The sequence below is a fragment of the Bombus flavifrons genome, chromosome 5, assembly GCF_040668555.2.
Source record: "Bombus flavifrons isolate JBK064 chromosome 5, iyBomFlav1_principal, whole genome shotgun sequence".
Lineage (NCBI taxonomy): Eukaryota > Metazoa > Arthropoda > Insecta > Hymenoptera > Apidae > Bombus > Bombus flavifrons.
In genome coordinates, this window is record NC_138446.1 from 14,262,039 (window position 1) to 14,288,824 (window position 26,786).

Below are 26,786 nucleotides of genomic sequence, written 5' to 3' on the forward strand. Positions count from 1 at the left end.
TTTGTAAAAATGAAGGATGTTTTATACAATCCTTGAGAAAGTGAAAAAACACGACTCTTCTAAATGGAGAGAGGAACATGATATTCTACATGAAATACTCTTAATGAGCATATCTACTAGATCACTCTTGAAGCTCGATATCATAGCACAAAATTATCTATATGAATATGTAGATAAATATTCATCATCGCATTTCAGCATTATTATTATTTATATAAAAAATTGTCTTTGCTTATAGCTAAAATATCATGATGCCTTGGCTATATAAATATATATATTTATATTGTTATCATTATTGTTATTATCATATTATTTTTTCATTAGCGCGTATATATACCATTCACAACACAGAGTGCATAGTACGAAGCCGAATTGAATCTGTTCACCCCTATAAGATTATACTGCAGGGAAGAACAGATCATAAAGCTTCAATGTAACAACGCACAACCAATATTTATACAACCTGCGTGCACCAAATTGCTTTTTGTCAGATTTTTATATTGACAAAAGCAATATTTAACTTATGTAATTGTTTTAAGTAGAATCATTAAGGTATTATGTTTCTTATATTATGAGCTTTACTATTAACACATGAAAGACTAATACACACAAGAATCAATTTCCACAACCATTTCCATATTCATCACTTATGGTGTTTTAACTGAAATTAATCAATAAAAAGCAATAAAAGTAAACAAATTTATCTTGATTCTTTTCCTGAGAAAAGTTTCATCTAAAAAATTCAAAGTTAATAATAAATTAAAAATAGACCTCTTTTGTTATTACTTTTTACTAAGAAAAGTCTCAACACCTACTACCACAATCTTAATAACATATTTCACATAATGATAAATTCTGATATGGTACTACATGTAAATTGTGGAAAATAACTATGTATGTATCTGTTTGTACAGGAAGAACTTTTATCAAAATCATCAACCTTCATTGATTGACTAAGTTAAATTTTGTATGCAATTCGAGACGATACTTCTCATAAAAAATGAATATTTGTGGAAAAGATCTGTTTTAACGATCGATTACAAACTTGATTCTATCAAAGGTGATATCCAAAATATTTTAACCTATTCTACTTTTGCCCTATATTTACCACTAATCTGAACCGAATGATGATCATGAATAATTTTTATTTGTTGAATGTTATGAAGATTTATTGAATGTCCTTTTTTTTCATTTTCCTAAAAAGTTTATGTACCGAAACTTATTTTTCATGGATTTGTGCTATTTTGTATTTGTTAAGATTTGGTTTTGATGAAATTTGATTTCATAGCTTTTTATAATTCAATAGCAGTGGATATTGCATTTGTTATTAAGGTAGTGCAAAAGCATGTTGAAGCATTAGACATATTTGAATAGTTACATGCAAAGTTAAAAATATGAAGAATATAATATTACTAGAAATAACATTAACATAATAGAATTATTTTTATAATTAGAGTACTATGATTTTTACACTGTACACTCTCTGATTCACAGGATTTTTCCAGAAAGAGCATATGGTGCATTGACTTCCGTTATATTAATTTTTTTGGAAGAAAGCATTATCAAAATATTCCCTAAAAAACAAATGCATTCGTATAACAATAAATAAAAAAACAGTAACTTTTATAAAGACACAAAAAAGGAACTTTTTTACCAACGACTTCTGCACACCTTAAAACGGCAGTAAGCAAGCCTTTAATCATACCTCGTGTTTGACAAAATTTTTTTAATCGGATGATGTGTATTATTGGCAAAAGTCTTACTCCCTGCATGATATTGTCCATTAAAATCTCATTCGTGTTCGGTGATAATGGTTAAAAATAATTGCGTAAAAAACATGAATTCATGCAGAACGTAAGACAAAAATTTGCCGCTTAATATTAATGTCGTATGATTTCAGTTTCTTCAAAAATTTGCCTTTTGTTCTTAGAATTACAGTCTTACTAAGAATATTCCTTTTTTCGCTTACAGGAGTTCTTGACTTTAAGCTCGATAACTGAGCAACGATATCGAATTTTAATGCTAGAACATCCTGGTAAACACTCTCAAAAATGTGCTACTCCATTTCACAAAACCTAGCAGAGTCTTACATATGCTTTGAACACTTTACATTGTATTGTAAGTGAAAAATTTATTTCCTTAGAATACTCGGAATGTATGATGCGTCTCTCAATTTTCTGACTATAAACATAAATTTCCACTTTCGCAATAATTATCATCTTCATTGCTTATCTGATTCTACACATTGTGATACTTGGCGGATTCGAGGCCTCTTGTAATTCCAGTTACTTACGTTTAAGGTGACACATAAATTGTGCTCAAGCCACTTGTTAATAAAAATTAGCCACAGAAATCTAAATATTTAGTCGCTAAAGTCGCATAGGTTGCACAACGCTATTATTGTTTAAGCGTGTAGTGGTTTGGTTATTGAAATTTTCATCTTGAGGAATGTGTTCTGTTCTTTCGTCGAAAAATCCTGGATTCAGAATGATATTGGGTACAAGTTCAATCACTTCCTGCTCCTCCAGCTGCGCTGCAATTCGGGAACGGAGATTAATTTTCATTGGTCTGGGCCATGAGTTATATTAGCTTCTACCCTCTCCCTTTACCAGTGTTTGCTGGGCCATGGATATTCAAGAACAACTTATGTTACATTAACAATTGAATAATCCTATGTTCAATTTAAAATCTATATATATATAATCATAAATCAATGAAAACACATTGAGAAATCTTTCATATATATAAATATATTGCTTACCCAGCAAATATATTTGTGCTACCTTTGACCTAAGTTTTATACAGTCAAAGATTTACTAATAGCACACAATGTTATCTAGGCCATAATGCTCTATATTACTATTATTATAATATTTTCTATTCATGACACTAATCATTCTGCATAACAAATTTTATACAAACCACCAAAGCTTCTTAATTGAAAATATAATAGTTAGTAAGAGAGTAAGATAAAAATTCTTTATATAAACAGAGCAAGTTTGGTGGTTGATAAAGTCCATTCATAAGTTATAGGTTTCATTCCTATGAGGAGTAAGAAAGGTGCTACTGACAGGCAAACTGTATAGAAAGATATAAATATGTTACAGATTATTTTAGTGCCTTATGTTGTAAAGTGTTTTGTGCAAAAGTTATAAAAGTGTTATTGTTAAATCGGTATTGGTAAGAAAATTTATTAAACGCTAGTAAATTTTAAAAGTTGAACGCTAGAAAATTCATTAAATGCTAATTTGCAGAGCGCTTGCAGTAGGGAAATATTAGTGAAAGATAATTGGCACTGTATTAGAATAGCACTAAATTGATTGAAAGGAGAATAGCTGATGTAAAGAAAGCTAGAGATCAGGGCCATAGATAAGTTAAGTGGTTAGTGATGCTATCGTTTCTGCTGCAGATTTCGTCCTCTAGATAATCATGTTATATTTTTCAAACTTAGATAATCTAGCATATTCTACTTTGATTTATTTGCATAGAAGGAAATAAGTTTCATCAGCAGAAATAAATAGCATGAAAGAGAAAGAGTAGAAGCAAAAGCTTTTAGATAAAGTTACCAGGAAATGCTTACAGGGTACTTTGCACTCACGATAGAGGAGGTAACAAGTACCTATACCAAGAATCATAAGTGTACCCATAACTATCCCTACTGCTGCCACCCAGACACGAGTGTCAAAATTTTCTACACCTGCTAAGAGATGTCTTGCAAGTTCTGAAATAATTGTCAATTATAATTAGTAAGCAATAGTATTTATTTTATATAAATACTAATTTGTTTACATGCAGGATCATGTAAAGTTATCACGTTTAAATTATGTACCTAATTCTTCACTACTGTGTTGAGTATGACCTTCAACCTCAACAATTTCTCCTCTCCCCAGCTGATTTGTTGCCCAGACTCGAAATGAATAAGTAGTGTTTGGCACCAAGTGATACACATCAATTTGCCTCTATAAAATTATCAATTTTAATAACTACAATCAGTGGTATAGAGCTGATTTCATTAAAAGAAAAATTGTTTACAGAATTTGGAGGAATGTGCGTTGGAACAATAGGCTTCCAGTCTTCTGGTTCTTCACCCACATTCGGTTTAAGACGATATTCGGCAGTGAAATCTATAATAGGATAACCACCTGTGCCAGCTACTTCCCAAAGAATATTTGCCAATATTGTTGATGGTTTAACCCATACATTGTGTAAAGCTGGTGGAGGAGCTGAAATAGAGTAAAAAATACAATATAAACCTGCAATTACTTTAAAATTACATTTAAATTTAAGTAACTTACTTCTAACTTGTACGTTGATTCTAGTTTTGACAGCATCATGATCGTCATCTAGAGTGCATGAATAGTTTCCAGCATCATCTGTACTAACATTAATAAGTTGCAAAGCTCCATTAGGCTCAACCTTTAGTCTTTCAATTTGTCCATCTTCCCGTCCCTCCCTTATCCACATCACTCCAACAGATTCTCCTGACTGTGGCAGTGCATCTTCTTCTGCACATGCTAATGTCAAGTTCTGACCTATATCTACAGCCACAGATCTTATTGGCACTAAAGTTGCTGCTTTGTGCCATGCTAAAAACATTGCAAAACATAATTATTAAATTATGAAGTTAATGGTATTTGTATAATAATTTTATGTAGAATTATTTTTTGAATGGCATTCTAATACTTTTTATAGGGTAAACATTTATAGATAAAAAGATATAAATTACGGATTACAATTATGAATTAATTTAAATTATTATTTAAAATATTATTTACAATAAAAAATATAAATAAAATTCACTGAGACATTAAACAAATACGTTTTTATTAATACAATTTACAAAATGAACACATATAAAAATTAATTGATGTACCTAATATTAGGATCCACAATTCTTCCTTTTCTAATAGAAAAAATATTTATAATAATCTAAGCATCTGAACATCGAGTTTGAATTATAGCTTATTATATTCACTGAATGTACTTGATACCTTGTATAACTGTATCTAAATAAAATATAGTTTTTACGAAAACTTATATGTATTTTTTAAGCTTTAATATTACTAATAAGAACTACAAAAGCAATTCGATAGAAAAATACAAATTGATGCGTCGTTGTGCTATCGATTTTGATTAAACATTTAAAGGATGTAAGAACAAAAAAAAATCACATAATCCGCTCGGGAAGTCGAGATATACGGCAAAATTTGCATAACTCGACCCTGAATCGTAACGATCGTGTACTTAGCCCGATTTATACGCTGCACGTATATAAGCGCACGAACACCGAACGTATGTATAGTATCACATTGATCCGCAGGTGCACTTACGCCTGAACGAATATTATGTGCTTACCTGCCAGAAAGAGTATCAGCGTGATAATTCTATGACCAACCATTCTCCCATATTAGACGATCTCCCATGGATGCATACGGAAACGTGTTAAGGATTTTTTCTTAGTCACATCTCTTGATCGATTTTTTATACTTTTTAAACAACATTCAGTACGCGGGAGCTGTCAAACTCATCACGCATCGCGGAACACCGCCCGTCCGGCGCTCTTTGGATTTTATTGAGTTGCAGTTGGCGCACTCTCGCGGTGGTGCTGCGAACCTTATCAGAACACAGGGCTGCAACTGCATCAAAACTGAAGGTAGCCAGCTGCCGTCTTGTTTAAATATGTGAAAAGATCTCGCGACGTAAAGTTAAATGTATCGATTAGAATGATACGAATCGAAAGGATCAAATGGTTTTTCATTAATACTCATTTTATGTGCCGTTGTTATTTTAGATCGTGACATCGTTTCAAACAATTGAAAAGGTCTAGAAATGACTAGTTACCTTATTAAATTGAATCGCTGTTACGCGGGAAGAAGTGCATCGATACTCGTATCAGAACTGGTTGAATCTGCTTTACTGATTGAGGAAGAGCTGCTCCATATTTTCCTCTATCTTTGTTGCGATTAACCAGACAAAAACGATAGACACCTCGCAATGGGATAATCGCGGTAGTTGCCTATGATTGCTCTCATTTGTATGTGTGCATATATGAATACTATTGTATAAGTGAACCGAGGAAACAAGAGGACTGGTTGAAATCTCTCGGTGAATTGGTATGTATGTACAGTGCATGCTACACGCGATACACCGTAACCATGATCGATTAGTTTTTCAAAGAATTTAACTGTCAGATCTATTGCCAACTACGTATTTTCGCTTATACAAAAACGCTGTTGGCGATGCAACAATTATCTATACGATGTATCAAACACTATGATTTCACATAACAATGAGAAGTAGATTGTACTTTATCAGTAGTAAAATCGTGTTGTTATGACAGTTTTGTAAGGAAATGCAAATGTGTTAGACGTGAACTAACTGTTTGTTAGTTGCATTGTTTATAATATACACTATCTTGTTTTATTTTAAAGAATAGTTTCCCAATTTTAACAAATGCTGATTCTTATTTAGTTATTTATTACATGTTTCGGGGAGAATGTAATTGAAATGGGACTATACAAAGTCACTTTCATAAGCGTGCTCTGAAACCTATTCGAACAGTGATCTTTCTTAAATTTAGCGCTATTCATCAATAACAGACTAATAGAATGCTTCGATCGATATATCCCTATATAATTAGTGCAAATTAAATAAAATTAATTATAACTTTTATGACGGGGATACATTTGCAAGATATTATTATCATAGTAAACATATTTTAATCTCTAAAAATAATCTCTATTAAAGGGTGCAATAGGATTTATATATATTTTATTTCTATCTGCTATATGCCATATCGTATAAATATATAAATTTCTAAATTTCTAAAGGGTTAGAAAGCACCGCTACGTCATTGAAATTGTATCAGACGTTTTCCATCCTCGTTTATGTGACGTAACTAGTGACGTCAAGAAATTGGGAGATCGATCGAATTCAAACTTACTCTTTCAGAAACATTTAAAACATATGAATTTTCTAGCAGTTTAATTAATGATGTAGAGTACAGAATGATTTCTATACCTATACGTGCAATAATATTTCAACAGTTAAGAATTTTAAATTAAAAATTTCAAATTCTTTTTATAAGAATTTTGTGTATTTCATTCTTTTTGGCCATTCGAGTAGCTACGTTTCTTTTCTCATTCAAGAATTAATTGCGAATCTTACACATTACGTGTTCATATTAACATCGCGTCAGTGTAGTACATCATTTCTAATTATCGTAGATTGTAATTAGCGACGTGGACACGTGGTTTGCGGCGGTGGCATTTATTTACACCGGAAAGGCGAAATTAATTACGTTGGTCAACATACGAATTCCAAGAGGTATTAAGATCATTGGTATTTTTGTAAATTGTTATCATTCTACTCATTTCTCAGACAATCTTTTAAATCACTAATATAATAATCAACAACTTCCATAACATTTACGAATCTATTCCAATATATCTCCACTCCTATTCTACTATCTTACTTCTTTATAATTCCACATGTAATCTTTATTTCATATAAGTATCCTCATAAAACGCTAATGCATGTTTAATATGCGTTAATTCGATTCGTTCTCACAGGTAACCGTTCTCATTAATTTCATATGAAGTGCATCACGCAAAGATAGTCGGTAAATGCACCTCAATGTCAGCATAATACACTTGACTGATAATGAACCGTGAAGGGAAGTTAATGGAAAACAGTCTCACGCTATGGCACATAACAAGGATAATGTAATCCTCTTACGGAATTTCTGACTAGAAGCTGATGTGTCTGGAGAGTACGATGAACTCTTATGGTTTTTATACTCACATCGAAGAAAAAAATTTGTGCCTGAAAATAATTCCTCGATATTACTGGCTCGTCTCGATGCAGAAGGGAATAGGGTGGTTAATCACATTCCAACGAAGATTCGAGCAATTGTCTGTGGACCGTGGTTGACTATATCGTTACGCCTGCCCTCTCGTCTCTCGTTATATTGAAATTGAATTGTTTCAGTTTCCAAGCAACCTTTTAGAATTACCCTTTAGAGGAGATTCTGTTTCCTCCTCCTGTGCATTAATCGCAAATGGAAACGAATTGGCAGGGTTCACCTCGTGGTTGACATTTGGTAAATGCAGTCTAGCGTTTTTACGCTGTACAGGTGCAATTTACACAACAATCTAAGTTGCTGCATTAATTAAACTCTTCAAGATTTGGTCTTTTGTATACATCGATTAGATTTTAGAGACTAAACTGTTACTTTGATATGTCGTCGTGGAAATAATCGAACGGTCATGAGTATATTGTTGGTACGTACCTTCTTTTATATAGATATTTGCATTTGCTGTTTTATCTGTATTTGTTATGAGGCCTTTAAGTAGATTTTATCGCCCAAGAATTTATTTCATAAAGTCTACCTTAATATTCATCTTCGCATTCTGTTGATATTAAAAAATTTTATGGACGTCTACGGTGGTACTATCGTATCGTGATAAAATACCAAGTTATAAATGGCAAGAATTCTTGAGTTGGATGGTTCATAGGATTGCATTGTTCAAGTAAAGGAATTTGTTCGTCTAATTTAACAACAATTTGATAAAGAGAAGAGAGTATACTTAATCGTGCCTTTCGATAGACTAGATACTGCGTAGTCAGACAATATAAAGTTTCAAGTTAATTACCTTTTATTAAACTAAATCTAATTTCTTGGACATTTTTTCTCGGCTAGTCAGACAACTATAATCGTGAAGCACGGTGCAGCATATGACACGTCCATTACTTTCCAAGAAAAAATATGGTCAAAGGAGGTTCCATTATTATTCTCAAGCGCGAAAGTCGCGCTGTAGTCTCACAATTGCGGTCGTATCAGGAACCGGATCAAATCTCATTTACAATCTATGTAAACATCATGGTGCATCGTCTTGAATCAAAACTGAGCGTTGCATCAATGACACTCGAAATAATTCCATGATCATCCCCGGTGTTCATCGCCCAATTATGTATAAGTTGGAACGTTCATTAAAAAGGAGTAGAGAAAAGGGGAAAAAGGAGCAGCAAAAAAGAATTTTATCGACCTAGTTTCGCTTTCGTCTCGGTTTACTTTCATTATGCCCTTCACTGCAAATCGAAAGGATTTCCGCGTAACTTTCCAATTACGATTCGCCAGCTGAATGAAAAAATGCTCGGCCGTTCGTGTTTCCTAACGCGCAATACGCTTTAATTATCTCCTTTCTCTCTCTTTTCTGTAAGCATTTTAACCACCTTCTTCGCCTCACCATGTACACACACCTTTACACGACCGGATGTCGGGCTGACGAAAAGCGGGCTGTACCTAGGCCAGAAGGGTGGAAATACTTCGACCCGTCCTCTTGAAAATGTCAAAGGTTGCCGCGCAAGGCGCATCGACGTATCCCTGTTTTCCAGGAGCTAGCAGTCGAACGCGATTCTATTGTTCCTGCTCTATCGTCGAGCAGTAATTATCATCATTTCCATTTTGCGCCATTTCATGATTGCACTCCTTTGACACGCTAGACGAAATATATATGTATATCTACAGATCTATGTCTCGAAGATCGAAGACGTAAACGTATGATTTGTTTCAAAAGAAATAGATTTAACATACGACCATTATATTATTAATGGTACAAAAGTAGTACGATAGCAATAGTACACAAACTTCAAATATATTAATGAGACTGGAAATTATTATAGATAAGAATTATTTTTTTTAGATAGATAAGAATTTTTAGATGAAATGTAACGTAATTAATGAAATTTTTTAATTGATTTTGTTCACATGATCTTAATTAAGATTTTGGGTTAATCGATTTTTGGAATAGAAGAAGAGTCATTTTAGTTCGCTTTATCGACCGCACTTCCGATCTCAATTTTCTTCGTAATTTCACTCCTCGCATTTTCGTTTATTTTCACTGGAATTATTTCTGCCACGAAAACACTGTTCCAGTTTGTTTCTTATGCATATCTGGTACAGTTACTGAAATAATTTCATAAATATTTGGAGTTCATCTTCGAATTCTTATACAAAATCTTATTAAAATGACGACAATAATTAAAAATAATGTTCTTTCTTTTCGAAGTAGCTGATTCCAAAGGGAGAGCTGAACATCGCAGCGATATCATCGTGTAATATTGATTGTGACAAAGTCCTTGTCGGAAGATTAATTATTTCATTTTCATTTAACTTCGCGACGAGCAATTGAATTTTCCCCAGGCAAACCTTTTACTGAAAATTACCACCCACTCTGCATTTCCAATGTACAGATAATGAAAACGCAAAGTTACGTTGCTCCACTCGTTTTTCATGTCATCAACGGATTAATTATAATAATCCACGATTCTCTTAATTATTTTCTCTCCCGTGGTTTTACGACGGTAGCGGAAATATCCTCCTACCCATCGCAATGATAGTTTCTTCTTTAAACTATCGTACTTCCAGTTTACAACTCGGAGTCGTAAAAATTTTAGAGGCTTCGTTGGAAATTATTCGGTTAATGTCAAAGGTTCGAAGTTCCATCAAGAAGTTGGAACGTTTCTGCGGAGCTTTCCGTGAAAACGGATTTATTGAAAGAAATAGATCTCGGGAGTCCTTCGTGTGTTCGACATTAAATTATTGTTATCTGTTCTTCTGTGTCACCGCTCCCTTGCATTCTATTTTCAACTTTCGACACTCGCCACACCACGATAATATTTCAAATCCTTACTAAAATTCAGCGAAAATGTTTTTCGTTTCGTTTTCCTTTTGTTTGCGAGATTAAAACGTCGGAGATTAATGTCAGAGCGTATCCGGTAATTGTTGTTTCATTTTAATGGAGAAAGTTTCAGAAATTTATTGCGCATGAAAATCTCGAGCGTGTTTCTTATTGAGATTCACACAGAAAGAAAAACTAATTACAAAATAATGTTGCGGATATTGTAACGCTAGCATAAACCATGATATATGGACTACTACGTATTTATCGCTTTCTACTGGCCCCAGACATTCTGGCGCTTCAATAAACTACATTTCGAGTGCTGATTCATTTATTCTACTGCGCATTTATCCATACGAGGTGTCTTACTTTTATTAATGTAATTAAGTGGAGATATTCCTCGAACATACGTTGATTTGTCATAACAATAATTCGCGAACGTATTTGGACATTCGCTATAGAAAATCTTTATGAATATATTACCTGTATTATAGAAAGCTTTTGAAGAATGAAACACGGTTATCATAACTATAGTGATAAAATCTGAAACCAATCTGAAAATGTACGTAAAAGTTGCGAGAGATTTATTGCGAATGTACGTTTAAAAAAAACTAGTACATAGCATAAAATGATTGTTTTAAACATATAATTAATTAGTGATTGCAACGAATATTGAGACTTATATTTGCAATAGGCATGTTCTATCGTCTTCGTACATTTTCGAATTTGTTTCAAACTTTTGATCGTGACAGTCGCATTATGTGGCATGTCCTAGAAAATCTTTCGCATAATACGATTCAGAAAATGTTTCCATGTATTTTCAAATACTTTCGTAAGCCACTGTATTTCGAAGCAATCAAAGGCGGACTATAAGAGTACAAGAAATATCATTATAAAACAGTATTATTTGAACGTTTATATTTGATAAACAGAAACATTTATGTAACACGGATTATTTGCCCGATGATGTTACACAGTTTAAAACTGCACGTCTGTCGATGAAAAATATCGCGCTTTTAAATAAGATATTGTTTGCAATACGACTCGATATGTAAAATGTTTGTACATGTCGCACGTACCTGATTGGAACGTGCGTGTTGATCGGCGAAGTTGTGCCGCGAATTTCCACGAAACAGAGATTGAAACTTCACAGTGAGTACAGAGAGAAGAGCGGAAGGACTGCTATAAATACGGTCGATTTGCAAACGTCACAGAAGTTGTATACTCGTATGCCGGATGTGCGATGTTTGTCATGAAACGAAGATAAGCACCGAGGATATGCCTGTTCTATTCCATTCTAGAAAAGGAAATGCTTGATCTAGATACTGTGAGAACTACCTCGCTTATTAACTTAAGAGACGTAATACAAAAAATCATGTCAATGATCTTCGTTCAGTATCTACCTTGTACTTCAAAATATCTTCTAATATCGAATAGAAATTCGTACAAGAAGAAAATTCCTACGAAGCTTTCCAACTAATTGAAGGAACTTGTAATAGATATATCAAATGTATCGAATTCTTTAAATACTGACACACGTGAAAATACGCTCGAAGGAACAAAGGAGGATGAGTTCATATGACAAAAGAGTCCGTATATGCAATTGAGACTAAAAAGTTACGTTTTCGTATGGCCAGGCATAAGTATTTTTTTTCCTGAAAAATGTGTCCAAATCGTGATCTTCTATCCAAAAAGCACGGATAGATCATAAAACAGCAATAAGGCACGGTATCGCGATGTTCTCACTTTTGCGTAGGTTAAAGATCCTGTCATTGGCGTCTGTCAACGGAACAACGCGTTCCACGTTAATCAAATCGGATATTGGAATGGTATTTTCAACGAGCGTAAATGTAACCGGTTTCTTGGACGAGAAAAAAAGAAATTGGAGCACAGGGTATCGTTGGCACAGCAGTAAAGGTTGGCTCAATGATATTTCAAGATACGAATCGTCGAATGGAAAATTGCTCGCGATAAATGGAGGTATAAAATTCTCTTTTTTTTACGAGATATAAGCGACTCGTTATTAGATAGACATTACAATAGAACGATCGTGCTATCGACATGGCAACGATACATGAGATTTAATTTCCTTTTAAAGATTCTAATAAAAGGGTTTCTGGGCGTATTTCGTTTGAACTTTGTCATTATCGGTTTGTAACGTGTGAGATGCCTGTTGGCAAATGGTCTTGTCTAAAGCTGCGGCGATATTCTGTGCAACAACTACTATCCGTGTTCCATTCAAAGAACTAAATGTTCTGTATGACAAAAAGGATTTCGTATAATTTCTGTCATGAAAATGCAACACGTTCACCGTTTGAATAATTGTCTACACAAGAAATTATCTCTTTCTCGAGGAAGTTACCAAAACTGTCTGTTTAAAATTCATACATAGCAAGACTGCAAAAAGTTTTACGGTTCTGACTGTGTTGCAGGATCTCGCGTAATTCGTTAGCATAAATAGCGAGGTTTCTATTTTAACGTAACAGAAGTCGACATTTTGTGTATTGCAACCGTTTTCGGAAATCGAAAATATTCACGGTTTTCGTATGAAAGAGAAGTTTTATAACTCCGACGTTCTCCAGTTAAAGTTCGTTTCAGAAAGAAACAGGTATATGAGCAGTCGTGAATATCGCTGTGAAATGAAGACGTACATTGAGAGAAGAGGTTTCTTGCTCGACAGTGGATCGTCGATCTTTTCGCAGTTCCCTTTGGCGCCAATCTACCACTCTTGGAAGTTCTCCAAGGAATTTTGTCCTTCGGCGGAATACCATAGTTCATCCATGCAGAAGTTGTCGAATTCGATGTTAAAGTTCCATTCTTTCACGGAAAATCCATCTTATCAGAAGTCTGCATGTAAAAATTTATGGAGATCGAGAGATCTATCCGTAGCAATATTTTGTTCCATGAGTTTTCGTAACTATTCCTCCTCCAAAGAACCTCCTTGCGATAAAACATTGAAATCGGATGATTGCGATGGGACAACAATCAAAGATGTTTCTAAGGATTGCTATTCAAAGTTTGACGAAGATACGGAAGAATGTCCAAAATCTTCGAGAAAATGTCAACTACCAGTTGAGAATGATTGCGAAGAGCACTCACCATTCCCTTGTCCGGACGTAAAAGATTACTGTTCTACAGGTAAAGTTTTAAACTCCTAGAAACAAAATTTTTTACTTACAGTTAGAGGAAAGAGAGAAAAATGATTGAGAAATAGGAAATTGACTTTGAATTCGAAATATTTTCAGATTGTCATTGTTTTATAGGTCAAAAAGATAAAGATATCGAGAAGAATGCGTCGTACATTATCGTTTTTAATCAACGATTAAGTTAATTCCGAATACTAACTGTCATGTCATTCTTGAGACAACAGCTTTTTTTTATCTATTCCACGATATACATATTGTGTAACACCTGTATTATGATGTTATCTTAAAGTATATACGTATATAAAAATTATTAAAAGTTGACTCACTTTAGCTAGCAGCTGAATTTTCATCTTTGCTGTTCAGCGATGCGCGAAAAACTTTATCAGCTTCGTTGTATGTACGTTACTTAACAACATAACTTGTGGCTTTGCAAGTACAGTGGCCTATGAAGAGAAACTTTTGCAACTGGTGACTGCCATTGGTGCGATCGTGTTAATAGGTATATCGTGTTACGTTTACACTAAGGTGGAAGAATCGGATAAACAACCGAGGCCTGTGTTCATTGATGTTCCTTATATGAGGCGAATAACTAAGGTACCTGTTTTTTTACATATGAATTTTATGCCTTTTTTCACGATTGTCATATTCTTTTAAATAACGAATTGAGAAACTTTAACTTTAGGTTAAATATCATACAAATTCGATCTTAATATCTTTATTAATCGATAATGCACGCGTACTTTTGCGTAACATCTAAGCTTTATACTGATTCTTCGGTCTAACAAAGCTCTCTGCCTCGTACATCTCTGGAAGGTAATCCATTTGTGCGGTATTCTCCGTAATCGATTAATGAAGTCTTACGAATCGTTTGCCTTCACCACGGAAATTTGATACTTTTCCCTTCATTATCTTTTTTTCTTTCTTGCCGATGTGACCGATTTCACAAGCTGAGACCTTTCAAGCCTTATCCCTGTAAGTGACTTATAAATATTTCCCTTCTATAGCCTTTTCCATGGGGCGACGGGGAACACACCTTGTTCCATAATCCCGTGAGAAATCCAATATCTCCGCATGGTTACGAGGTAGAAGATCCAAACGCTGTGACGCCAAGCCAAACCGCAGGGTTAAGGAAACGATAAACGAAGAAGGATGAAAATAAGATTGTCTCATTCTCGCGTTGTGAATATTTCAATATTCCGTAATGCATTAGAAGGATTAAGAAAAGCCTTGAAAATTACATTACAATTTTTCAATTGAGTCATATATGTTTCATACATTTTCTATATGTTTCCTTTTAAAAGTTACTCGGTATGATATTCCAGACCGCACGCGGTATTCAAGGGCCGGATGCGCTTTATCCGGTGAACCAATGAAAATAATGCAGCGATTATTACTGGCTGACTGCATTCGATCCTCGTGGCTTTGTTTCCCAGTTTAATATCATGTACCGCTGCCATTCTAAAAATTAAAGATATTATATTCCACAATAATTAAAACCTTCTGAAAATTTTATTTCAATCAATTCATAGACTATTCTCTATAAACTTCTCAAGAGCAATCAAAAAAGGTCAGAAACTCGATTGGACCATTTCAGTGTGCTAAGGACATAACGCCACGTACTTGCTCGTTTTCTAATACCGCTTCTCGTCTCTTTAATGACGATCTCAAGAAGAGTTGCAGATATTTGTACTGTATAAAACAGCCGCAAAGTCGCGTTTCTTTCCTAGCCACCGAGTGGAACACGTGGATCTTCGGACGGAAGGTCAACGTTGGACGGACGAGTCTCTTTAAACACATTCTTCCCCTCCTTCCATTGCCCGGAGGAATCTTTTACTTACGTCACAGTATACATGTGCATATCATTCTAACAGATTCGTTCAACATGTTTTGACGTCACTTGGTGTGTATCCTGATCATCTGAGACTGGAACACGGATACTATGTACCGTGCTCCATTTATAATCTAACTTACAAAGAATAACGTTAAACTGGCAGAAACTTTAATGCTTCGTTTACTTACTTAGTGCCTAGTATTTTCTTCAAGTAAACCGCAAATTTTAAAGGAAATATCTTCAGAAGAATTTAAATATATCTCCTAAGGAAAGCTCCAAATCTGTCACGTAAACTTTTAAATGAAAGAATAAAAGTGTCCTCTTTTAATTAGTGAATACGTGTGCCGACCAAGGAGAAGGTTAAAATAGGTTGGAGGGGTCTTTAAAATTTCATGGAAAAAACCAGAGGCCAGACTATCAAGGACGCGTCTAGGTCAATTTTGATTTGATCTTTTAGCAGAATTTTACTCAAAAGATCATACATATTCATAACGAAATTCTTCGTTGTGTCTAGATTCTTCGGATGAACTTTCAAAAGGCAGTTAAATAATATCGTCTTTATCCTGACTGGATCGCCTGATCCATTGAAACGTTTTAGACGTTGCGATGAACACCGATCTGAACAAATTTTTTCCCTCGGCATTTAAAACTTGCAGAAGAATTAAATCGTGCTTGCCTATTCATAAAACGTCTCTTACATGTATATCGCTCGCTGTACAAAAGAAATGGTTTTTACCGTCCATCGAGCGATCCGCCTCGCTTTTATGCCAACCCACAGGGAAAACGCGTCACTAACCTTCCATAATCTCTATTCTTTTGACAGGCGAATTTTATTCTTTCCCTTTCATCTTTTGTGAATAGGCCGAATTCGTCGGCATAACGCGCGTTCACCCGATAACATTCGTTTTATTCGGCTAGTTCCCGACTAATATCAAAGGTCAGTTTCCTTCATCAGTCACGCTCAGGAACGGTCAACGGACGGCGCATCTCTAGTTAGTCTCCATGAATTTCAATGTAAATACGTATATAATATTTCTATTGCGTATTAAAACATATAACTTATTTGGCATATTGACGCAATCTCACATTAATTATCGTAAATTTTTAGATAGCGTAGACTACTCTAATCAACATTCTATGTTGATATTTAACCTTGTTCTGTTCTTCTTTGTCTGCTACTTTTTATTCTTTTTATCAGTGTACTTTATTCACGGACAAACTAATCTACTTCGATTAACTACAATTATCTGTTACTCGTTTACTTTTTAATATCGACAGATGATTATTATCGGCAATCTCTAATCAGCATTTATTTGTTATTTTTATATCCGCTCCCTGCCAGCAATGTTCTCCGTTAACGAGCTCCCTTTCTTCGCTCTATAAAAAGCATAGTTCTCGGAAAAGGGCATTTGTAAGAGGTGTCGCACAAGAATAAACAAGCCCTGTCTGGTTCACCTTTTCGGTGAATAGAGAGGGGCTTTTGACTTCAACTATTTACAGAGCGAAAGGAAAAAGAAAGATTCTTATCCCGACAAGTGGCACGTTTCCTCTCTGTAAGGATCGCCGTTGTACTACGTCGTTTCTGATGCTGGCAGGGGATCGGGGTATGGTGTCCCATGATTCGATCCTAGACGATACGCGTGCAATCCTGTCGACGAACGTATCGGTATCGCTTTCATGGGAGCCTGCTGGTGTTATGGCGCATCTGGTTTTGCGTTTCCTTGCTTGCTCGGGGGTCGATCAATAGGCTAGGGAGGTGGCGGAGGCGGCTAACGGCGGCTGTCCTGCCAGTGACGGATTCAGAAATTTGCATTTCAAATCAGCTATTATTAAAGAATAAGATATCGTTTAAAATCTTCTACCGATTGAATCGAACCATTTTTTGTATATCCCGTTTATCATTAATCTGAAAAAATGTGCCTCGATTGATTACATATCTTTCCATCTCTTCTTCTTGCATGTAAATGCAAAGACATTATTATTCTTTTTAGATACTTAATTTATTTTATTAAATCGTTACATAAGATTGTATAGGTATACATGTGTAGAATAAATAAGATATTAAATTGACAGTTACTTGAATAATTTTCAGGATGAATTATTAAGAAGTTTTACGTGGACTCAAGGAAAACTGGCTGGCACGCGCCTTTATTTTACAGCACTGCGTCCGGATCACCGGGTCACGGAGGCGGTAAAAGGCGCTCTGATTGGCCGAGCTCGATTTCGCGGGTTCGAGAAGTCGCGCGTGCCATTGGGGCCCGCCAATCGGAGCGACCTCCTCTCCGTCAGTCAGTAGCCGCGCGTTGCCCATGTAACATCGTCACAGTTTCGGCTCGCGTTTATCCTATACGATCCTTGGATAAATCCTCAATCTCCTTAATCTTTTTTCAGTGTATGTACTTAACGATTTTGCTGAAACAAATCTATCTACGTCCTGTATTCATTTCGTGAAATGTACGTCTTCTATGTTACTTGTTAGAAGAAACAAGTGCTCATTTGCACGCGTGTATTATGTACTATGCCTCTCGTGTCTCTTAGGTGAGCTTCGTCTGGAATTTAAATTATGTGACAGTGAACTGTCCGGGCGAAAATGAATTCGTAAATATATATTTTATAAGGGAGGTGGAGATACGTTTTACCTGGGTGGAATTTTAAGGTTGAATAACAATAATATCATTCGGGACAAGTATCTGCTTCATTAGCAGCGTTATCGACTCAGTCGGTTGCCGGTCTTCAGTCGATCAAGCTGTATCGTGCCGCGGATATCGCAGCTTTCCGCGATTTATCATCTGGTCCGGAAGGTGTGGCGCGAAAAGTATGTACCTACATACCGTGCACTAGTAAGAGAGAGCGAGTCCAGCGATATCGTTTCGTTTCGCTTACATATTTGCCCTATTTTCACGTTATTCAAGGTTAAGGAAACCTTTTGCCCGTAAGTACAGTAATGTCTCGTTAACTGACCAGAACTCTGTTTTATTAACTGACTGTCGTTATTCTCATTTATTTCAAGTATTCTTTCTCAAGCTATGAAATTTGTATGTATATAGAAAAAGACTAGCGTCTTCAGAATTTGTTGATATCTTACTTTCTATTTTTATATTCATTTTATATTTAGAGAAAATTGTTTCTTTGTAGTTAGACAACTTATCAACTTGGTTTCGACTTATGGTCTGTTAGCAAGGCACTTTACTGTACGTCGATGCAACATCGAATTTCATACGTGTTTACGCGCTCCCTCAAGCTGTTGAGTACTGTCAACTGTTAAGGATCTGTCAGCTGAGCCCGTTGAAAACGATTGGTCGTAACTGACAGGTTATCGTGTCCAATCATGGTCGCAAGATCGCGGGTATTACAACGAACTATCGAGAATGAAACTATTCTCAAACGATGCTAAGGTACCAATTACATTGGATTATTGTATTCCGAATGAGATATTAATCAAAGGAAGTAACGTTCTGTGTTAGCGGTAAAATTAGAAATAAGTAGGTATTTATAATCCTATTATTGGCACTTTATCCGATATGCCTGCAACTTTAGAGATTCAACGCTGTATATTACGCTTTATTTTTCAAGTAAGAAATTTCACTCTTAGATTTATCACGTTTAATTTATGACTTGTGTTGTTTCAACGTTTGTATATAATTATGTAATGTTTGAAATATAGATCACGACGAACGATCATTTCTTATCAGTACGATTTTCACAGAATAGTAGTATGATTTTTTCCCGCTAAAAAGTTTAATTTAGGATACGTTTGAGTACTACAGTACAGGTGAGTATAAATAAACGTTTTACGCGACATTTTGTTTATTGTCCCTCCATTGTCTCAAGATATACGTACCTTTTCAGTAAATCAGAATTATTCGATAACGTACACTATTCATAAATCGTCTACAATTGCGTCTACAATAAGCCATTAAAGTCAAAGATCACTATATTATATCTAATTTTTGTTCTATTTTATAAATAAACGCTAAATAAATTACTATAGTCACTATACTCTTCACTTTTGTGAAAAGTTATATCTACAATCATTTTAACCAGTTAGCAGTTTTTGACGAGTATACTAGTCTTGAAGAAATGGTAATATTTTGTGTTATTTTAAAAAAATAAAACAGTCATTTCATTACAACTTAATTCTACATTATAACAGCCACACATGCTCTGTGTTTGACGAGTATACTCGTCGTCGCTTACTTTTTGCGACATATTTTAGGTACACACTTTCCAAAGAGGTTGCAGTAGCTAACCATTTAAAGAGGTACAATCAGTATCGATATCGGTGACACATATTTATAACGTTCGGTGATTATTATTAATGTGTCAATTTCTATGCAGTTATGGAAAATTTGAAGATGCAAAATAGTATTGAGTATGCAGAAATATACAAATAAACATAGAATATAGTATTCAGTATAGTATTTCATAAGTAAGATGATTATCTACTTGGATTCCATATTTTAATTGTATTTATAAAGATATGAATTTGCATGAATATCCGCGGTCTAATGATTATTAATCACTATTAAATACTCTGTGACCTAGAGCAGATTTGCGTGAAAACGCGGCGTGCAAACACAACGATTCAGCATTTGACGTGCTTCAATTATAGACCGAGAAAAACAAGCAGTCGATGTTCGCGAAGGTCTCTATTTCTAATGCTCCACGGAATATACGATTGAATTTACGCGTTTCACCTATGTTGCTCGTTCTTCGGCCAGGTGTAACTGATAGATCGATGACGATAGATAAAAAGTAACACGAGTTGATCACGATATCCGAACCGTTTACGCTGATAAAAGTTGATCTGTTGGACCTGCTGGAAGGCGTATCGAGAAATATTGATCGCCGCTCTCAAGGGATATCTCGATTACGATGAACTTCTTTTTGCAACGTCCTGAACGAAAATAGAACACAACGTTCGATATAACGCTTAACGTTTCTTTTCTTTATTTCTTTTATTTTTAAGATTTGCGCCGATGATATCATGAGGTTGAGAGATAAAGAGGAAGCAACAGTCTTCGAACGATCTCTGTCTTTCGTGAGAGTGGATCGAGGATAAACAAAAGCGGCAAGATGTTGATAAAAGAATATCGAATACCGCTGCCTCTCACCGTCGAGGAGTATAGAATTGCTCAGCTTTACATGATAGCGGTAATTTAACATTACATTGCAATATATTGCGTTACAATTAACCCTTCGTCACTCCTTATTTCCCATATCTCCTGTAGATTCCTATAGGAACTGGAGGCAATTAAAGAGTGAACAATAAACGTTAGGTTTATTTTTGCAATGTATTTCTTATAGAAAAAATCTAGAGAAGAAAGTCAAGGAGCAGGCAGCGGTGTAGAGATTATAGAGAACGAGCCTTATAGCGATGGTCCAGGTGGAAACGGACAATATACCCATAAGATTTATCACGTGGGTAGTCATCTTCCAGAATGGTTCAAAAGTTTGCTGCCCAGATCCGCGTTGATCGCCAAAGAAGAAGCATGGAATGCTTACCCCTATACGAAGACCCGTTACACTTGCCCCTTCGTTGAAAAGTTTTCTATCGAAATAGAAACATACTATTTTCCCGACAATGGTTACCAAGAAAATGTCTTCAAGCTAAGTGGTAGCGATTTGAGAAATAGAATCGTAGGTATGTATTTATTTCTATGAAGTTTCAAGAAGGCAGGTCAAGTCATTTTCTATTAAGATATCGAGATCCATCGATTACATGATTAAATTTCAGACGTAATTGATATCGTAAAAGATCAATACACGGGTGATTACGTGAAAGACGAGGATCCTAAATTATACGTGTCCCAAAAGACCGGTCGAGGACCTCTCACGGAATCATGGCTAGAGGAATACTGGGCTGACGTAAAAGTACAGATCTATCTTCCCGTATCTGTTTCTTTTCACTAATTTTTGCTTAAAGCGATCAATACTGATGCATTAAAACTGTCGTGTCGTTTAGGGGAAACAACAACCGACTCCATCCGGAAAGTCTTTAATGTGCGCGTACAAATTATGCCGTGTAGAGTTCCGATATTGGGGTGTGCAAACAAAATTAGAAAAGTTCATACACGATGTAGGTCAGTATCGTATATGAGCACAACCTTTCTCTGTTTATTTCTTAATGTCCAACTTCTAAAATTCTATATACCGTGAGATGTAACGATGAAACGATTTCAGCCTTGAGAAAAACGATGGTTAGAGCTCACAGACAAGCCTGGGCCTGGCAAGACGAATGGAATGGTTTGACCATGGAAGATATTCGGAAAATCGAACGACAAACGCAATTGGCGTTGCAGAAGAGAATGGCTAATGCAGAAGGCGATGGGGAAGCAACAAACGACAATCAAGACAGGGCTGTTTCAAACACGACAATGACTCCTCAAGAGTCGAACGTTGCTACGACATTGGCTGCCACGCTTGGGAGCATCGAGAAAAACGAAGATCTTCAAAGTCCCCCAAGTGCCAGAAAATCGACCGATATACCTAACACAGCTGGTAGTTCAGAGGGTGACGTTAGCCCCGAAGATTCACCGACCGAAGTACCCGACCTTAGGTAAAAATAGAAGTAAAATCAGGAACTAGTTTATTTATGTGTATAACTTTCCTACTTTCGTTTACAGTTTATTTAATGCGATGAAATTTGTTCCAGAAATGCTCCTACTGAAGAGAAAGCAGATGCTAAAAAGGGATGGAAGAAAAACAAGATAAGTTCGCCGTGTTCGAACAAAAGTTTCGATATGCAGATAGCGAATTGGCGCATGGAAAGTATCGTAAGAGAATCCGAATCTGGTAGCGAAGATGAGTTTTTTGACTGTCAAGGTAAAAGATCGACTTCTTTTCATGCAGCATGTAAATAATCTTTCTAAAAATTTACATATTCGTAATACTATCATTTGGCTAATAACTAAACCATGAAACAGACGCTTTGGCGAATTTCTTTAGACACTGTTTTTGTATGTTTTCTTTTGTTAAAAACAGATTAAATAAACAAATAAGAAATTTGTTAAAAATAAATAGGAGTGTGTCTGGTAGAAATTCGCATTTTGCAAAGTAGAAAATACAGCATGATGATTGGTAATAACATTTTCTGTTTTTTTATATGTGTACCCTCTCTGTTCTTTTATGTCGCATTCCACACTGCAGCTGGGTTCATTATACCTATTATACGCGAAGGTAGGACACGTAGATAGTGTTGAATTCTTAGAACTACAGACATTCGAATATGTTTTTTCGGAAACGTAATAAATGATCGGATAAAAGATCGCAACATTGATACTAGTGTTAGTACTCTCGACATAAGTTTAGGAACATTGCGTAATTGCATTCATGCCTTTGTAGACCAAAACAAGATGTACTTGTTGCTTACGGAGATTTACACTTACAAGAAACTCTGACTAATTACATAACATACAGATCGTCATACATAACATCGAGCATGGAGGTTCTCAAGAAGCAGTTTATCACAGCATGAAACAGCATGGCCATGTAGATAACAAAAATAAATGCTTTTTTATTGTTAAACTTTTTCAAATGTTAACAATGAATATCATTGTGAAATGATTGTATTAAATAAAATAAATAATAATACCTTCATATTTCTAATATATTTCTACTACCGCTTTGTACCTTGTGACGCTTAATCCGAAAAAGGGAAACACCCCTGATTAATAATATTCTATTCCTGCCTTAACACGAGTCAGAGATGCTTAAAAAGGCACGATGCATAAGCAATGTTAAAATTTCTGATTATACAGAGGGCTTTGGAGATAGCACTTCATTATCTAAATGGAGTTCTTTGGATCTTCTAGCAGAAGAGGAGGACAATACGTTCACTTCGCCTACCATGGTAAACAAAGAAGGTAAATAATGATTGATAATCTAAATGCTTATCCTTTTCCTGGTTATTACTAAAATTTATTTCGATATTTATTTATAGACGACACGATATTTTCACCTTCGTACCTGCAACGTATGGCTAGTGAACGTAGCAGTAAAAGGTTACAAATCTCTACGTCAGCCAGCATCGATGCCTCGTATCCGGCTTCACCTCAACATTCGCCAACTCATCAACCATGCAAAACTACTGTCCTTCTTATTGTGATGCATGCTGGCAGTGTACTAGGTAAATGCCATAAATAATCGCTTAAATTCATCACTAATTCATAAAAGCGAACCACTAATTGTGAATCACTACTCACAAAAGAATATCTTTTAGATGCCAACGTTGACTTGACGGCGAAAAAATCGGACATTACAACTTTCAAAGGAGCCTTTGAGTCTGTCATGAGACAACACTATCCCAGTATGGTTGGACACGTGGCCATTAAGTTTGTTTCTTGCCCACCTATTTGTACCGAAGGTCTTGGTATTTTATCGAGGTAAAGGCGACGTGATTAGATTAGAAATTTACTTTTATCTATGCGTTATCACTATCTTTATCTCTCTGTAAAATCTCCATCTATTCGACACATGTTATTTCAGCCTAAGTCCTTATAGTTTTGATGTGTCACCCTCGTCTATGGATGCTCCTCAAGTGACACACGATACTATTCCTATCGGCGCTATACCTTTGCTCGCTAGTTCAACCCCTGAATATCAGGACACCGTATCACGAGTTATAGCTGGAGCAAACCAAGTTTATCACGACTTTATCAGAAGCGACGAGGGTCGAGGTTTCACGGGGCAAATTTGCCTTATTGGAGATTCAGTAGGAGCGATTTTAACATATGACGCTTTGTGTAGATCAGCTCACTCTAGACATAATAGCGAGAACAATATTTTGGATAATCAGGGCATTGAAAATAGCACGAATGCCGAAGATGGCAAACACCTGACTGCACCTTCTCCTAGAAGGAAATCTTCTAGTATAAGGTGAAGAATTATAGTTCAATTCGTATCCATATACATGTACATACATATGTTGTGATATTGGGAAATTAACATATGTTATTTTTTTAGTGATACCCCCTCACATTGTAAATTGGATTTCGAAGTAGGAGAATTTTTCATGTTTGGTAGTCCACTTGCTCTGGTATTGGCGTATAGAAAAATTTCCTCGGATAAAACTAGTAATATAAGAAGACCGTTGGTGAATCAGGTGTATAATTTATTCCATCCTACTGAACCTGTAGCCGCTAGATTAGAACCATTGATTTCTGCAAGGTTTTCTCTTCTTCCACCCGTGAACGTGGCTCGATATCAAAAGTATCCATTAGGAAACGGACAGCCTTATCATTTGTGTATGTATTATACGTCATAGATGTAATTTTGTGTAGCTTATAATTATTACAAATCGTTGAATATTTTCAGTGGAAGCTATCCAGACGAATCCACAATTGTTTACGGATGGATTGAATATCCCAAATATGTCAATGTCCCATTTAAGACGGCTGTCCGATATATCGATTCACAGTACGATGTCTGGTGTGGTTGAAAATGTTCCTTTAAAAGTAGTATCTAATTGTAAGTAAAGAATTAATCATATTAACGATAATAAAGAATATTGACATATTATGCTTACTTGCGACAATTTGTTATAGTAACGCAAAAATGGTGGGGTACGAAGAGATTAGATTATGCTCTCTACTGCCCAGAGGGCTTAGCAAACTTTCCCACGAACTCTTTACCTCAAATTTTTCACGCTAGCTATTGGGAGTCACTTGATGTTATCGCATTTATCCTGCGACAGTTAGGCAGATTTGATTTGTCATTACTCACAAACGAGGAGAAAGAATTATCTTGTTTCCGTCCAGGTCAACCTAGAGAAAAATGGAATAAGAAACGTACTTCTGTTAAACTTAAGGTAATTTGAGATAACGAAGGAATTATTAATACGAATGTTTGATTTTTCATTTGCTATTTCAGAATGTCGCTGCCAATCATAGAGCAAATGACGTAATTGTTAAAGAAGGAGCACCACAAATCCTGATTGCTAGATTTATGTACGGTCCAATTGACGTTATTGCTTTAACAGGTATGTCAAATAGAACATGCATACGTGGTAGTATTACATACATGTTTTTCAAGTGATTTCAACTAATATGATTAATCCTCACAGGCGAGAAAGTGGACATTCACATTATGAAAGATGCTCCAGCAGGAGAATGGACGCATTTATCAACTGAAATAACTGATAAAAATGGTAGAATAACATATAAAATACCCGATGATAAAGCACTGGAACATGGACTTTACCCAATTAAAATGATTGTTAGGTAATATTAGTCAACCATAATTAAAAAAATTTTATTAGAATATATCTAAAATATAATTTTTGGCTCTCAGGGGTGATCATACATCCGTAGACTTTTTCTTGGCTGTGATTCCACCAAAAACAGAGTGCGTGGTATTTAGTATAGATGGTTCGTTTACTGCGAGTATGTCCGTTAGCGGGAAAGATCCGAAAGTTAGAGCTGGAGCTGTTGATGTCGTCAGGTATATCTTAAGCCATATACATCTGCTTGTACGTCTAATTCTTGGCCCGATGGTTAATATGATTATGGTTTTGATTAGGCATTGGCAAGAACTGGGATATTTAATCATATATATTACTGCAAGACCTGATATGCAACAGCAGAAAGTCGTTTCCTGGTTGTCTCAACACAACTTCCCTCATGGTCTTGTGTCCTTTGCAGATGGTCTTTCGACAGATCCACTTGGTCATAAAGCTGCGTACTTACATAAACTCATACAGGTGATTAGCTACTTGAAATCGATATTCGAATGATTCGATATTGTTCGCAACGATATTAAAACGATACTCTTTTCTATTCAGGAACACGGTGTAATAATTCATTACGCATACGGCAGTAGTAAGGATATCAGTGTTTACACCGCGATTAACCTTAAACAAAATCAAATATACATCATTGGGAAAGTATCAAAGAAGTACCACTCCTTGGCAACGATACTTCATGATGGTTATGCTGCTCATTTGAGTATGCTACAGGCGCACGGAGGCTCGAGACCTGCTCAGGGTAATGCACGTATGGTGATCCCAAGAGGTCAGTTCGGTTTACCCGGACAAAATGCTTCTCTACGACGAAGAAGGTAAGCTATCTATTCCGTGATGGAAATAATTTGATGTGAATACTGTGTTCGATTGCTTACACTTCGCCGTGA

General features: G+C 35.5%; 3 protein-coding genes across 21 annotated transcripts in view; 2 read left to right on the forward strand and 1 right to left on the reverse strand.

Annotated features, from left to right (window-relative positions):
- On the reverse strand, positions 1 to 11,852 carry LOC138180405 (contactin-5). 4 transcript variants are annotated; one of them, XM_069114257.1, is made up of 7 exons: positions 11,762 to 11,852; positions 5,356 to 5,636; positions 4,296 to 4,586; positions 4,033 to 4,223; positions 3,830 to 3,959; positions 3,581 to 3,721; positions 1 to 2,533 (listed from the first exon to the last, which is right to left on the reverse strand). In XM_069114257.1, exons 2-7 carry the CDS (start codon positions 5,396 to 5,398, stop codon positions 2,370 to 2,372), a joined length of 960 nt encoding a protein of 319 aa, XP_068970358.1. In that variant the 5' UTR covers positions 5,399 to 5,636; positions 11,762 to 11,852; the 3' UTR covers positions 1 to 2,369. The 4 variants fall into 4 exon arrangements, with proteins under 4 accessions (XP_068970358.1, XP_068970361.1, XP_068970357.1 ...); XM_069114260.1 differs by lacking the exon at positions 11,762 to 11,852 and adding an exon at positions 5,842 to 5,933 and having other exon boundaries at positions 1 to 2,528; XM_069114256.1 differs by lacking the exon at positions 11,762 to 11,852 and adding an exon at positions 5,842 to 5,933.
- rdgB (retinal degeneration B) overlaps positions 5,972 to 26,786 on the forward strand; it is a 26,594-nt gene continuing 5,779 nt past the window's right edge. For 5 of the 16 annotated variants that reach the window (XR_011173292.1, XR_011173291.1, XM_069114205.1 and 2 more), the window contains exons 1-19: positions 17,003 to 18,197; positions 20,629 to 20,813; positions 20,967 to 21,303; positions 21,397 to 21,533; positions 21,625 to 21,742; positions 21,843 to 22,218; positions 22,315 to 22,484; positions 23,420 to 23,524; positions 23,602 to 23,787; positions 23,881 to 24,043; positions 24,147 to 24,536; positions 24,624 to 24,904; positions 24,975 to 25,127; positions 25,205 to 25,467; positions 25,530 to 25,638; positions 25,723 to 25,879; positions 25,950 to 26,099; positions 26,178 to 26,358; positions 26,440 to 26,714. Coding sequence is in view for 12 of the 16 variants with exons in the window: in XM_069114205.1 (XP_068970306.1) it covers positions 20,736 to 20,813; positions 20,967 to 21,303; positions 21,397 to 21,533; positions 21,625 to 21,742; positions 21,843 to 22,218; positions 22,315 to 22,484; positions 23,420 to 23,524; positions 23,602 to 23,787; positions 23,881 to 24,043; positions 24,147 to 24,536; positions 24,624 to 24,904; positions 24,975 to 25,127; positions 25,205 to 25,467; positions 25,530 to 25,638; positions 25,723 to 25,879; positions 25,950 to 26,099; positions 26,178 to 26,358; positions 26,440 to 26,714 (3,629 nt within the window). In the remaining 4 variants the exon portion in view is untranslated. Of the gene's footprint in view, positions 6,114 to 17,002; positions 18,475 to 18,900; positions 19,055 to 20,628; positions 20,814 to 20,966; positions 21,304 to 21,396; positions 21,534 to 21,624; positions 21,743 to 21,842; positions 22,219 to 22,314; positions 22,485 to 22,808; positions 22,839 to 23,419; positions 23,525 to 23,601; positions 23,788 to 23,880; positions 24,044 to 24,146; positions 24,537 to 24,623; positions 24,905 to 24,974; positions 25,128 to 25,204; positions 25,468 to 25,529; positions 25,639 to 25,722; positions 25,880 to 25,949; positions 26,100 to 26,177; positions 26,359 to 26,439; positions 26,715 to 26,786 lie in introns of those variants that run through there. The other 11 variants (XR_011173293.1, XR_011173294.1, XM_069114212.1 and 8 more) reach the window with 10 other exon arrangements.
- Positions 13,229 to 15,324, forward strand: LOC138180407 (uncharacterized). Its single transcript, XM_069114263.1, has 3 exons — positions 13,229 to 13,820; positions 14,268 to 14,422; positions 14,833 to 15,324. Exons 1-3 carry the CDS (start codon positions 13,229 to 13,231, stop codon positions 14,965 to 14,967), a joined length of 882 nt encoding a protein of 293 aa, XP_068970364.1. The 3' UTR covers positions 14,968 to 15,324.